The sequence below is a fragment of the Pseudophryne corroboree genome, chromosome 3, assembly GCF_028390025.1.
Source record: "Pseudophryne corroboree isolate aPseCor3 chromosome 3, aPseCor3.hap2, whole genome shotgun sequence".
In the NCBI taxonomy this organism is placed as follows: Eukaryota; Metazoa; Chordata; class Amphibia; order Anura; family Myobatrachidae; genus Pseudophryne; species Pseudophryne corroboree.
Genome location: NC_086446.1, coordinates 450215126 through 450229670, shown reverse-complemented (window position 1 = coordinate 450229670; position 14545 = coordinate 450215126). Strand labels below are relative to the sequence as shown.

The window sequence follows — 14545 nt, the reverse complement described above, 5'->3', positions numbered from 1 at the left end:
GTTCTATTCTTGTTCCAAAGACATAAATGATCCACTTGATGGCATCCTATCTGATGAAGATAATGATTTTTCTAAGAAGACTAAAACTGCAAAGCAAAAATCTGTCCCTGATCCTGCCCCCGTGAAGACCACTGGTGAGAAAGCTGCTGGATAATTCTGTAATAGAACACTTAGTAGTTCCACAAAAACATTGCAACCTATTATCCCTTTTACACTCGCAGGCTGAGGTCATTCCCGGGAATGTGTCCCGGGATATTTCCAAGGACACATTCCCGGGAATGACCCTTTTACATTAGCGGGCCGACCCGGCATATTGCCGGGTCGGTGACGTCACCGCTGAGTCTCCCGGAGGCGGTGCTTGGAGATAATCTTCTCCGAGCACCACCTCCTCCTATGCAGAGAACGGGTGCCGGGTCGCCTTGACCCGGTATACCCGTTTACACTGCACAGCTTCCCGGGATGGTCCCGGATTCAACCCAGGTCGAGACCTGGGTTGAAATCCCGGGATGCTCATCCCGGGAAATTGAAAGTGTACCCTTTTACACTGACAAAAATCCCGGGACGATGCGCGTTCACGTGCAAAATCCCGGGATAAAATTGTCAGTGTAAAAGGGGTATAAACGAGCCACAGAGATGGATTCTTTATCATTATGTTGCAGCCATGGGTATAAGCTTTATAGTTCTGTAATCGGATTACGGCGCACTGAGGCCTCATGCTGGACTTTAGGAATTTACAATTTAGCACAAATGTTTTAATTCCCCTTCATCTTTACACTCACAGTCCCATGCTAAATCAGTATTTTTTTTGCTTGTTGCAGTTTAGTGCTTTTTTATTTTTTATTTCATTGTTCTTGTTCATTGTCTTGTTCGGTAACTCCACTGCTGGATGCTTAGTATTGCTGACTATGGCCCTCAATCCGAGTTGATCGCTTGCTGCCGTTTTTCGCAGTGCAGCGATCAGGTTACTACTGCGCATGCACCGCAATGCGCACGCGCGTCGTACGGGTACAAACAGCATAGTTTGCTGTGCAATGCTTCTAGCGACTAATTCATTCGCACAACCGATCGCAAGGAGATTGACAGGAAAAAGGCGTTTATGGGTGTCAACTGACCATTTTCTGGGAGTGGTAGGGAAAACGCAAGCTTGTCCAGGCGTTTGCAGGGCAGGTGTCTGACGTCATTTCCGGGACCGGACAGGCTGAAGTGATCGCAGGGGCTGAGTAAGTTCAGACCTACTCAGAAAGTGCAAAAAAAATGTTTTCGTCCCGCTCGGCTTCACATGCGATCGCACGCTTGCAAAGCGAAAATACACTCCCCACGTGGGCGGCGACTATACGTTTGCACGGCTGCTAAAAGTAGCCAGCGAGCGAGCAACTCGGAATGAGGGCCTATATTGCCTGTCAACCCATTTTCACTGTGGGACTGCATCTGTGAAGGTACCCAGTCACTACAGCCTCAGTGCAACCAGTGCCATTGGATAGCAGGAGCTGGCACCAGACTGTGTTTCGTATATATGTGGCTCCAAAGTAAGAGTCTTCTTGGAGTAGGTCCTTATTCACAGTTATCTCGCAGCATCGGTTCTGCACAGAAAGAGCTGGGTGTGGAGCCTGCAGTGCTTGGTGATAAGGGGAAGCTCCCACTCGTGGCAGTTCTGCACTAAACACAAGGAAACTGAGTGATCCTGGCTCTAGAGACCAGGCAGATCGGTTGGGCACAGTTGGAACCTATAGTCCCTAAACATTCAGCTTTGGTAAGACAGGTTCAAGATGGGGTCTTTGAGGGCTCCCTTAGGCAGAATGAAACGGAATGAATTCATGGTATCCATGGTCACCAAAGAAGTGAAGCCACTGGGAAGTACACAAGTGCTTTCTCACATTTGTTATTCAGACCCATCATTTTCAGTATTGGTTTCACAACAGTGCATTGGGTGTTCACGAAGATCTTGGCAGTGATAGCTGACCTTCTGAGTTCCAAGTTGGTGGCTGTCATTCCCTACCTCAATGGTGTGCTGAGCAAGGAGGAATCTCCAACCTTGCTAGAGACCAACGTGCAATAGACTTTTAAAATGAAACAGATCACACCATCATCTCACCACCAGGTGGATCAGTTGGTCCTCTGGTTGCTGAGAGTTGACAACTTCAACATAGGTCATCTCATGTAAGATTGTGATACAGTATTGTGACAACAGACTTCAGCCTTCAGGGCTTGGGGGTTCACTCAGGGAGACACCAAAAGTTCCTGTGCCGTTAAAGAAACAAGCAGGATCATCTGATGCGTGCAGTGACGTATGTCGGAAGTGAATATTTTTTTTTTTTTCTGAATGTGCAACCTTCCTGCCACCCAGTAGCTCCTCTGGATCTCAACCTGGTGTAGAAAGCCTTACAGAACTAGCTTTTCAGACTTTGGATTCAGGGGAGTTGAATTCCTTAATTGGGAGTCAATTTTATATGGTCTGTCTCCAAAGCTAGCAGAATTTCAGAGCTCTGTTCTCTATATCTCATGACTTATGAAGGCAGGACTGTTCTTCGTACTAAACCTTCCTTTCAGGCCAAATGGTCTCCCAAGTTCCATTTAATGCAGGATATTGTAATTGTAGACTTAGGGCCTAATTCAGCTTCAGTTATAGTTTTGCAAAAACTACAACTCCTTACTCTAACATGCTGGTGGGCCGCCCAGCACAGGGCAAGGCCGCCCCACATGTCGGGTCCTTCCCCCCCCCCCCTGTTAAATTGCGAGCGCAAAGCATGTTTAGGGTTGCCCCCTGCAGCGAAGGCAGTCACAGGGCTGCCACGTTTTGGGTTTGCAGCGGCTGCATGTGACATCACGCAGCCGCTGCGGACTGGCCCTCAAGCTGTCTGGACACTCCTCTGTTGTCCAGGACATGTCCCCCCCCCCCCCCCCTCCCTTTCCCCCGCCGGGACTTAGATTGCTATCGCGTGCGAACTCAATCTAAGTACTCGCGCATGCAAAGAAATGCGGAAATTGCGAATAACGATTTCTGCGTGTCATGCTAAAGCGGCCCCTTAGTGCCTGATTCAGACGTGGCCCCTGACTGCAGATACTGATGTTGCTTGTAGAGTCGCTAGCATTAGAACTGACAGCGCAATACCATTTTCTTGGCGGTGACTGGGAGGTGGCCTGATGTAAATTACAAAAAAGTCCATCTCACGGCATGTTAGGGGAGTGTCAGCGAATGCAGATCTGCAGCCACAGTGTAGAAGAATTTCAGAGGGAGACACTCCATCTGCCATAGGCTGGTGCAATGTTAATGGTGCAGCAACGGGGGAGTGGTCAGAACCACAGGTGGAGTTGCACTATATACGAACATTGAAAGTGGGCGTTTCAGGGCTTGCGCAGTCCAGCGCACACTAGTACACAAGGGGAAGGCTGAAATGAGCATTTGCAGAGTTCTACACATCTTTGTTATGTATACAGAGATGTAACTGATTGTGTGCAATTCTGTATCTTATACCAGTGTACGCTTAGCTCCAGATCATGTGCAGTACCTTCTCTAAAACAGCTTTTGAATTAGCCCTATTTACATGCACCTTAATAAAAAGCATCTTATTGCTCAGTGTCGCAGCCAATTAGTCTGTAGCCTCAGCAGGCCAGATCTCTCCATTCTGTCAACTGACCCCAGTCTATAGTCTCTCCATGACTCCAGACTTCTCTACTCTATGTAGTTATACAGTATGTTGTTTAATAAACCAGTATTCCAATATGGACATCAGTCAATCAGATTTGAATGCCAGTATGATCAGTACAGATCAACAGTATGATCAGTACAGTTCAAAATGTATTTCTCTTATGTCCTAGAGGATGCGGGGGTTCCATTTAGTACCATGGGGTATAGACTGGTCTTTTGGGAGCCACTGGTACTTTAAGAGTTTAATAGTGTGGGCTGGCTCCTCCCTCTATGCCCTTCCTACCAGACTCTGTTTAGAAAATGTGCCCGGAAGAGCCGGTCACAGCTAGGGGAGCTCTTAGGAGTTTTTCTAGTTTTATTATTTTTTGAGTTTAGTTAGGTACAGGCAGGCTGCTGGCAACAGCCTACCTGCTACGTGGGACTTAGGGGCGGAGTAGGAACCAACTCTAGAAGTTAATGGTTCTCTATCTCCACTGACAGGACACTGAACTCCTGAGGGTGCTGATCGCAAGCCCACAAAGGCGACCGCTCACTTCCGCAGCACGGCCGCCACCCCCTAACAGAGCCAGAAGAAAGAAGAGTGGTGAGTAGGACGCCGGCGGCCCGGGAAGAGGGTCGCCGGCGTGAATGGCGGCACAAGGGTGGGAGCGCAGCTCTGACAGGCTGCGTTCCGGATGGCTCAGCGGCACTTGGTGTACGGCGCTGTGAGGGGCGTCCTGGGCCAGTGCACATACCCTTCACTGGTCAAATATGCTAACAGGGGCTAATTCCGCTGTTAGCAGCACAAAACCTCAGGCCAGTATAATCTATTAAGTGCGGGAAGACGCGCCAGTACAGGGAGCGGGGGCTTCTCCTCAGAGAGGATCCAGCACTCACCAGCGCCATTTTATCCCTGCAGATCACACAGATGAGACGCTGATAGGGAGCGCTGCCCTCCTCATGACTCCAGCATACCTCTGCGGTACCAGGGTGTTATAGACGGGGGGGGGGGGGGGGATTGTTATAAGAACTGTTTATCCTATTAAGGTTACTCATTCAGCGCCGGCCGTTTATTCTACTATCTGCCTACTGGGGCGCTGTGTGGCTGGCTCCTTATACTCTGTGGCTCTCTGAAGGTACTATCTCTGGGGAAACTGTCTGACATTTTCCTGTGTGTGTGTGTGTGTGTGTGTGTGTATATTTATCCACATTACCATGTCTAAGGGCTCTGTATCCTGTGCTGCAAAGTGTGTATCTTCTCCTGAAGAGTCTATCCCATATATTCAGGACTGCAATGTGCTTTCCCAACCTGTCGAATCCGAACCCCCCTGGGTGGATTCTTTAAGGGGAATGATATCACAGATTTCATCTAAGATGTCACATAATGAGAAAGAGACGCAGTTTTTGAGGAAGTCTGTAGAGGGGTTACAGCATTCAGCTTTTACTCCCTCCCATACCCCACCTACATACCCTAAGAAACGTACACTTGCCCAAATAATGCAAGTTGACACTGATACCGACTCTGATACAGGGGACGGTGATGGGGATATGCAGGGGGAGGATGCATCCCTTGCTAAGGGGGTGCAGTTGATGATTGAAGCCATTAGGGATGTTTTGCATATTACTGAGAAGGTACCTGAGCCGGAAGAGGAATCTTATTTTACAGAAAATAAGAAATCCTCTCTCACCTTCCCTGCTTCTAAAGAGCTGAACTCTTTATTTGAAAAATCCTGGGAAAACCCAGAGAAAAAAAAATTCCAGGTCGCTAAAAGAATTCTCATTGCTTTCCCTGAAGAGGATAGGAAGAAATGGGAAACACCACCTATAGTAGACGCTTCTGTATCTAGGTTATCAAAAAAGGTGGTTTTACTTGTCCCTGGTTCAACTGCCCTAAAGGAGCCGGCTGACCGCAAGATTGAGACTACACTCAAATCTATATACACTGCTACAGGCGTGGCTCTCAGACCCACTATTGCTTGTGCGTGGATTTATAAAGCCATAGTATAGTGGTCAGGCACATTACTAGAGGACTTAGATTCTATGGATAGGTGTGACATTGATTTATTTTTATGTCACATACAGGATTCTGCTGGGTTCATGGTGGAGGCCAAGAAAGACCTTGGAATGCTGAATGCAAGGACTACTTCCATGGCGGTATCAGCACGCAGAGGACTCTGGCTACGCCAGTGGACTGCGGATGCGGAATCCAAGAAAAGTGTGGAGAACCTACCCTTCACAGGTCAGGCTCTGTTTGGGGACACACTGGATGCGTGGATTTCCACGGCAACTGCGGGTAAGTCAACCTTTCTACCCTCAACAGCTCCACCAACTAGGAAATCTTATCCTACGTCCACACTGCAGTCCTTTCGGACCGCAGAATTAAAAAAATCCAAATCCCCTTCCACCTTCTTTAGGGGTGGTCGGGGAAAATACAGAAAACCTGCACAAACAGGTTCTCAGGAACAAAAACCAGGTTCTGTCTTTTCAAAATCGTCAGCATGACGGTGGACCTCTCAGCCTGGGGATCGGGCAGGTGGGAGCAAGACTCAGAAATTTCAGTCACATCTGGGCGTCATCAGGCCTAGACCCCTGGGTGACAGAAACTGTTAACCAGGGCTACAGACTGGAGTGTCAGGAACCTCACAGATTCTTCAAATCAGACTTACCAGTTTCGCTGACAGAAAGTGCTTTCGTACAGGAAGCCGTTAAAAAATTGGTCAAAACAGATGTTATTGTCCCAGTTCCACCTCACCTACACCGCAGGGGTTATTATTCCAACCTGTTTGTGGTGCCAAAACCGGATGGTTCGTTAAGGCCGATTTTAAACCTAAAATCATTTAACCCCTACTTAAGGGAATTCAAATTCAAGATGGAATCTCTGAGAGCGGTGATATTAGGTCTGGAGGAAGGTGAATTCCTAGTATCACTGGATATCAAGGATGCGTACCTTCACATACCGATCTGGCCGCCTCACCAGGCTTATCTCAGATTTGCGCTGCTGGATTGTCACTATCAGTTCCAAGCGCTGCCGTTTGGCCTCTCCACAGCACCGAGAGTGTTCACCAAGGTCATGGCAGAGATGATGCTACTCCTCCGCAGACAAGGAGTGAACATAATTCCGTGTCTGGACGATCTCCTGATAAAAGCGTTTTCCAGGGAGAGGTTGGGAGAGGTTGTTGCAGAGTATTGCTCTCTCTCAACTCGACTACTCCAGGATCATGGGTGGATCCTGAACCTCCCAAAGTAACATTTGGAGCCGACAAGGAGACTGCCCTTCCTGGGGATGATACTCGACACGGAAGTTGTCAGTATCCGGAGCCTTACCTCCGGTGCGACCTCCCGGGGGTTGCCATCCCGGTGGTTGGCGGTGCTGCGACGGTGGGGAGCTGCTTGCAGCGGGTCCTTGGGCGCATGTGCGGCTTTCGGGGGCCGGGGTCTGATGAGCCGGGCGCTGCAGTGGGTAGTCGCTGCCTCAGAGCCCTCTGGCGGTGACTCTGTTTCAGGAAGTCGGGGCCGGAGCTGGGTTAGCTAAAGTGCTGCAGCTGAGAATGTCCCCAGTGCTGGGGGCGGCCATGTTGGAGACCAGAGATCTGCCAATTGAATTCACACTCTGCTTCCAGCCAGTCGGTGCAGTCTTCTAAAAGGGAGCTGGCTCAGGGAGAGAGTGCCAGTGCTTCAAGTTACTTTCCTGTGAAAGGTGCTCCAGCTCTGTGCTCCCAGGCTGTTCCTGGTTCCCCCGGTTTCGGTTGCTATCATCAGTCCGTGACCTATCTCTGCTGTTGTCCTGTCGCTTAAACCCGTCGCCACTCGTGGAGGCGCTCATGGGCTCCCGGTCGTTAAGGGGCTTCAGGTGCTAAAGGGTGGTTTCTGCGGGCGTCTCGCTAGCCCAAACCACAGTCTTCGTTTCTTTAGAATCTGAGTTCTTCAGCCTCGCTTTCCAAGCCCAAGCCACAGTCTTTCAGTTCTTCAAAACCAGTCTCCTTCAACCTCGTCTACCAGTCACAAGCCACAGTCTTTCAGACCTTCAAAACCCAGCCTCCTTCAGCCTTGTCTACCAATCATAAACCACAGTTTTTCAGTTCCTCAAATGCCGGTGATCTTCAACCTTGTTTACTTCCTACACAGTCAGATGTCCTCCCAGCCAAGCTCGGTTGTCGGAACCTCAATCTTTGCCGAGCGTGACAGTAGTGCAGAGAGTATTTCTACCGGTGGAAAAAGTGTTGGTGATCCAATCAATGGTACGGGTTGTCCTGAAGCCAGCCCGGGTATCTGTTCATCAGTGCATTCGCCTTCTGTGGAAGATGGTAGCCTCCTACGAGACTCTTCAGTATGGAAGATTCCATGCGAGGTCCTTCCAACTGGATCTCCTGGACAAGTGGTCAGGATCACATCTTCACATGCATCAGCGGATACGCCTGTCGCCGAAAGCCAGAATTTCACTCCTCTGGTGGCTGCAAACTTCTCACAAACTCGAGTGCCGCAGGTTCGGGATTCAGAATTGGGATCCTTCTAACCACGGATGTAAGTCTCAGAGGTTGGGAAGCAGTCACCCAAGTGGAAACTTTCCAAGGAAAGTGATCAAGTCTGGAATCCATCCTTCCGATAAACATTCTGGTACTAAGGGCCGTATACAACCTCCTTCTACAAGCGGCACATCTTCTGCAAGATCAGGCCATTCAGGTTCAGTTGGACAATGTGACGGCAGTATCCTACATAAACCAACAGGGCGGAACGAAGAGCAGAGCGGCAATGACAGAGGTAACAAGAATCCTCCTCTGGGCAGAAAAGCACGCGGTGGCGCTATCAGCAATCTTCATTCCGGGAGTGGACAACTGGTAAGCGGACTTCCTCAGCAGACACGATCTCCATCCAGAAGAATGGGGCCTCCATCCAGAGGTGTTCGCAGAGGTGACAAGCCGTTGGGGTGTCTCTCAGGTAGACATAATGGCCTCTCGCCTCAACAAGAAGCTTCGCAGGTACTGCTCCAGGTCAAGGGACCCACAGGCAGTGGCGGTGGATGCACTGGTAACTCCGTGGGTGTTCCACTCAGTGTATGTGTTCCCTCCACTTCCACTCATCCCAAGAATTCTCAAACTAATAAAAAAAACAAGAGTTCAGGCGATCCTCATTGCTGCGGACTGGCCAAGGAGGGCTTGGTACGCGGATTTTCTGGAGTTACTCCTGGAGGGTCCGAGGCCCCTTCCTCTTCGCGAAGACCTTCTTCAACAGGGGCCGTCGGCCTATCATGACTTACCGCGGCTACTTTTGACGGCATGGAGGTTGAACGCCAGATCTTAGCTCGGAAGGGCATTCCGAAAAAGGTCATTCCTACCCTAATTCAGGCTAAGAAGGGAGTTACGTCTAAACATTACCATCGCATTTGGAAAAAGTATGTGTCTTGGTGTGAATCCAAGAAGTATCCAATGGTGGAGTTTCAACTAGGACGGTTTCTCCTCTTTCTGCAGGGTGGTGTGGATGTGGGCCTACGCTTGGGCTCCATTAAAGTCCAGATTTCGGCCTTGTCCATTTTCTTCCAGAAACAATTGGCTGCCCTCCCTGAGGTTCAGACTTTCTTGAAAGAGATTCTGCTCATCCATCGTCCCTTCGTACCGCCTACGGCACCTTGGGACCTTAACGTGGTGTTGCAGTTCCTCTAGTCAGACTGGTTTGAGCCTCTACAGGAGGTTGAGGTCAAATTTCTTACATGGAAGGCTCTCACGTTGTTGGCCTTAGCTTCTGCGTCGGCATTTCATATCAACCAACCTATTGTGGTGCCAAAGTCCTTGGATGTTGTGAGGGCTTTGAGAATCTATGTGAAGAGGACTGCTCGTCACAGGAAATAGGACTCTGTTTGTCCTGTATGATCCAAAGAAAATTGGGTGTCCTGCTTCAAGCAGACTATATCTCGCTGGATTAAATTCACTATCCAGCATGCTTATTCTACGGCAGGACTGCTGTGTCCAAAATCTGTTAAGGCCCATTCTACTCGTAAGGTGGGGTCTTCCTGGGCGGCTGCCTGGGGTGTCTCGGCATTACAGCTTTGCCGAGCGGCAACTTGCTCTGGGTCGAACACGTTTGCTAAGTTCTACAAGTTCGATACTTTGGCCTCTGATGATCTGAAGTTCAGTCAATCAGTTCTGCAGGAGCCTCCGCGCTCTCCCTCCCGTTCTGGGAGCGTCGGTTTCCCCATGGTACTAATGTGGACCCCAGCATCCTCTAGGACGTAAGAGAAAATAGGATTTTGGTTACCTACCGGTTAATCTTTTTCTCGTAGTCCGTAGAGGATGCTGGGCGCCCGCCCAGCGCTTCGTTTTCCGGCAACCGTTATCTGGTTCAGTACAACTTTGTTTAGTTATGTACTGCATTGTTACTTGGTATGTAATGTTTTAATAGTTGCTGAGTTTTTCAAGCTAGTTAGTTTGATGTGCCTTGTATGTGTGAACTGGTATGAATCTCGTTACTACTTCTCTCAAAGATGTCCGTCTCCTCGGGTACAGTTTCTAGACGGAGTCTGGTAGGAGGGGCATAGAGGGAGGAGCCAGCCCACACTCTCAAACTCTTGAAGTGCCAATAGCTCCTGGTGGACCCATCTATACCCCATGGTACTAATGTGGACCCCAGCATTCTCTATGGACTACGAGAAAAGGATTTACCGGTAGGCAACCAAAATACTATTTTTTTTCATATATTGTATTTTTGTAATTTTAGTTAGCTTCCTGGGTCTGCTGTTTCTTTTAACAATAGCCCTTACTGTGTTTGGGCCACACAGTCCCAGTACCTCAGACACTGGTTTATTTATCTGTGTTCTGTTCTTGCAGTGTTGTTTGGTTTTGCCCATTGCATTAATATATATTGTGTGTGTGTATTGTACTGCCCTTACAGGTTTGGAGATGTCATCCAGAGGGACTTCTTCCAAAGCCTCTCAGAAGGAACGGGCTGCTCCTTGGACTACACACATACACTTGCACATCTTGCAAGGAAAATTTTTCCTGTTTGCAACAAGACCACACGGTCCTTTGTAAACGCTGCTCATTGGATGCGCCGAGTGGTTCCGCACCGGAGGCTTCGGCCCCGAGTGGATCTGATTTGGCGGCTTTGTATTCAACTATGCGGGAGCTGGCTTCTCAACTGGCAGCTTCTAGGTTACCTCCGCCTACTGTGTCAGTCTCTCCCACAGAGCCATTTTATCAGCCCACACAGCAACTCTCTGCGGAGCCAACGTGGGTGCGCGATCTTTCTCAGTCTGTGCAGGGCTTGGTACAGGTCTCCAATTCCCTACAACAGGTGGAGTTCTTCTACCATTTGTCAAAAGTCCTGCCGAGGATCATCTCTCCTCTCACTAATGGTGGAATCCCAATCGGGTGCCTCTTTCGGATGACTATGCTTCTTCACAGACCGCGGGGGACGATACCCTATAGTCTCAGGACGACTGTATGACGCAGTCCAGGGTGGATGATCTCATTAAGGCTGTCCATCTGCAACTGCAGATTAAAGATACAGATGCGCCTGTGGATACTGAGGCGCTTTTCTTCAAACGTAAGAAGAAGGTTCCTGCAGTGTTTCCTCCCTCTACTCACCTTAGCGCTGCTTTCAAGGAACCCTAGGCACACCCGAATAAGAAATTTCTGGTGTCTCACTGCATTATTGCTTTCTATCCGGTACCGTAAGAGGAACAAAAGAAATGGGAGACACCTCTTCCCGTGGATGCTCATGTGGCCAAATTGGTCAAGTCGTCCATCCTGCCTATTCCTGATGTCACGTCTTTACGGGATCCAGCTGATAAAAAGTTGGACCAATTCCTCGAGACAATATTTACTAATGCAGGCACAGCTACCTGTCCTGCATTTGCTTTGGCCTGGATGTCTTTAGCCATCGGTAGTTGTGCAGATGCTCTAACGGATGGCCTCCAATCTGGGACATAACACTCGGATTTTCTCTCCTTGGTGGACTGTATCAGAAAAGCTAGCGCTTACCTGGGTGAGGCAGCCATAGATTCAGGTACATTTGCTGCCAAAATCTCTGTGGCCTCGGTGGAGGCTAGGCATGCCTTGCGGCTTTGCTCATGGAGAGCGGATAATGACTCTAAGAAACTTTACGGGAGACATCCTCTTTGGACCTGACTTGGATAAAATTGTGACTAACTTGGCAACTGCCAAAACCGCTTTTCTGCCTTCGGCTCCATAGTCCAAGCAACCTTCTTTCTCCCCTTTCGCCCTCAGGGCAAACCAAAGGGCCAATCTTCCTCCCGTGTGCACGGTTCCTCTTCTAAATCTACCAAACCGAAAGATCGTCAGTCCTGGGTTGGACGTCGTCAAACCCCTAAGCAACTCGACAAGCCTTCAGCATGACGCGAGGGGTCCCCACCAGGACTCCTCCATGGTGGGCTTTTACTATTCGCTGACATCTGGCTAACCTCCACGTCCGACTCTTGGGTGTCGAGCATAATATCCAGGGGATACACCCTCTCCTTTCTGGAGCAGCCACTTCAATTTTTTTTTTACCACCAGCCTGCCAATGGACGTTGGCAAGGCCACCTCCCTTAAGTCTTCCATCAGATCCCTCCTGACGGCAGGGGTCATTGTTTCCATCCCCTCTCCTCCAGGTTCAGGATGGAGTCTCCCGTCTATCATGCAGGCGCTGGAACCGGAAGACTTCACGCCCTCCTTGGACATTCAGGACACCTACCTCCACATCCCTATTTGGCCGGACCATCAACATTTCTTGCATTTCGCTCTTCCGAGCAACCACTATTTGTTCCGAGCCCTGCTTTTCGGTCTCTCCACAGCATCGAGAGTCTTTACCAAAGGCATGGCAGTCATGGCGGCCCAACTGCACTTACTGGGAATCAGTATTCTTTCATACCTGGATGACCTTCTTCTCTTTGCTCTGTCTCAAGTGGTCTTACAACAGCATCTCCAGGTCACAATTGCTCTGTTGCAATCCCATGGCTGGCTGATCAACTGGCGCAAGTCCAGCCTAACTCCATCCCAGTCCATGCTTCATTTAGTGGTGATCCTGGTCATGAGGGTTCAGCGTGTGTGTTTCTACCCAGGAACAAGCTAGTGGATATCCAGACGTTAATCAAGGCTTTCCTCAAACATCGCAGTGTTTCCCTTCATCTTTGCATGAGGGTCCTAGGCAAAATTGTCTCTTGTTTTGACATGGAGTATGCCCAGTTCCCTCCCAGGCCATTGCAACTGGAATTGCTCCGTCGCTGGAACAGGTCACATCTCCATCTCAGGTCCTGCCGGATTTCACTTTCCAGGGAAATTTGCCTGTCACTCCTGTCGTGGCTTCAGTCATCCCATCTCACAATGGGCCGCCCATTCCTGATCCAGGACTGGGTCATTCTGACAACGGACGCCAGCCTATGGGGCTGGGGGCGGTAACAGGCAGCAACAGGCAGCCACTCATTCCAGGGTTGTTGGTTAGCTCAAGAGGCGACTCTATCCATCAATGTCCTTGAGCTCTGAGCAATATACAGGGCTCTTTGCGAAGCGGGTACTCTTCTTCTCGACAAGCTTGTCCAGATACAGTCAGACAACGCAACAGCAATCGCTTATATCAACCATCAAGGCGGCACCAGAAGTCAGGCCACCATGCAAGAGGTCAGTCACATCCTCCGTTGGGCAGAACGTTCCCTACCGAATCTGTCGGCGATTTACATCCCCGGAATACAAAATTGGGAGGCAGACTTCCTGAAGTCAACAAGATGTCCATTCCGGAGAATGGTCACTTCACCCAGAGGTGTTCCACCTTCTAGTGACTAGCTGGGGTCGGCCACTCATAGATCTGATGGCCTCCTGTCACAGTCACAAACTTCCTCTGTATGGATCTCGAACTCTGGATCCAGGCACATTTCTGGTGGACGCTCTGGTAGTTCCCTAGCCCTTTTTCCGAAGGTTTATGTGTTTCCGCCGATTGCTTTCCTACCACGTGTACTTAAGACGCCTGAAGCGGGTGCGGGTCACGGCCATCCTGATCGCCCTGGATTGGCCAAGACGGACTTGGTACACGGATCTTTGCAGCATCTCCATTCAGCCTCCATTTCGCCTGCCCCTTCGTCCGGACCTCCTACCCCAGGGCCCTTGTCTTCACCCCGACCTACCCCGCCTGGCTTTGACGAGGTGGCTGTTGAGAGTTCAGTCTTAAGACTTCAGGGGTTCTCGCACCAGTCATCGACAGTATGCTCTCAGCCAGAAAACCGTCTTCGGCCCGCATATATCATAGAGTGCGGCGGCGGTACTTTCAGTGGTGCTCGGATCGTCACTTCAATCCCTTGAGATATCGAGTGTCCAGGGTTTTGGCTTTTCTTCTAGACGGTTTGGACTTGGGACTTCGGCTTGCCTACCTATAAGTGCAGGTGTCTGCTCTTTCGATTCTCTTTTAATGAAGGGTGGCCAATTCTTTGTCTATTCACACTTTTCTGCAGGGGGTACTACGTTTGCAACCTCCTTTTGTCCCTCCTGTTTATCCATGGGACTTGTCCTTGGTCCTCCGGATGCTTCAGTGGGCTCCATTTGAACCTTTGGATTCTGTGGTTCTCTTACTTGGAAGACTGTCTTCTTGTTGGCCATTGCTTTGGCACGCCGAGTTTCCAACTTGAGTGCCCTGTCTCACAGATCTCCTTTCCTAGTTTTCCACTCTGATCGGGAGGTCCTACGTACTAGAATGGATTATCTTTCTAAAGTTGTCTCCAGGTTCCACATCAACCAGATTGTGGTTCCGTCCTTACTATCCACCACGTCAGACATTCCGGAGGAGTCCTTGGTCACTTTGGATGTTGTACGGGCTCTCCGTACCTATGTTGCCAGAACGGAATCCTTCCGCAAATCGGACTCCCTGTTCGTTCTTTACGATGTCCGAAAGCGTGGCTGGCCTGCTTCTAAACAAACTTTGGCCCGTTGGATCCGCATAGCC

General features: G+C 49.7%; 1 protein-coding gene across 4 annotated transcripts in view; it reads left to right on the top strand.

Annotated features, from left to right (window-relative positions):
• Positions 1-14545, top strand: part of FBF1 (Fas binding factor 1) — a 207469-nt gene that overhangs the window by 56751 nt on the left and 136173 nt on the right. For all 4 annotated transcript variants that reach the window (XR_010243855.1, XR_010243854.1, XM_063960539.1 and 1 more), the window contains one exon: positions 21-134. Coding sequence is in view for 2 of the 4 variants with exons in the window: in XM_063960539.1 (XP_063816609.1) it covers positions 21-134 (114 nt within the window). In the remaining 2 variants the exon portion in view is untranslated. The remainder of the gene's footprint in view (positions 1-20; positions 135-14545) is intronic.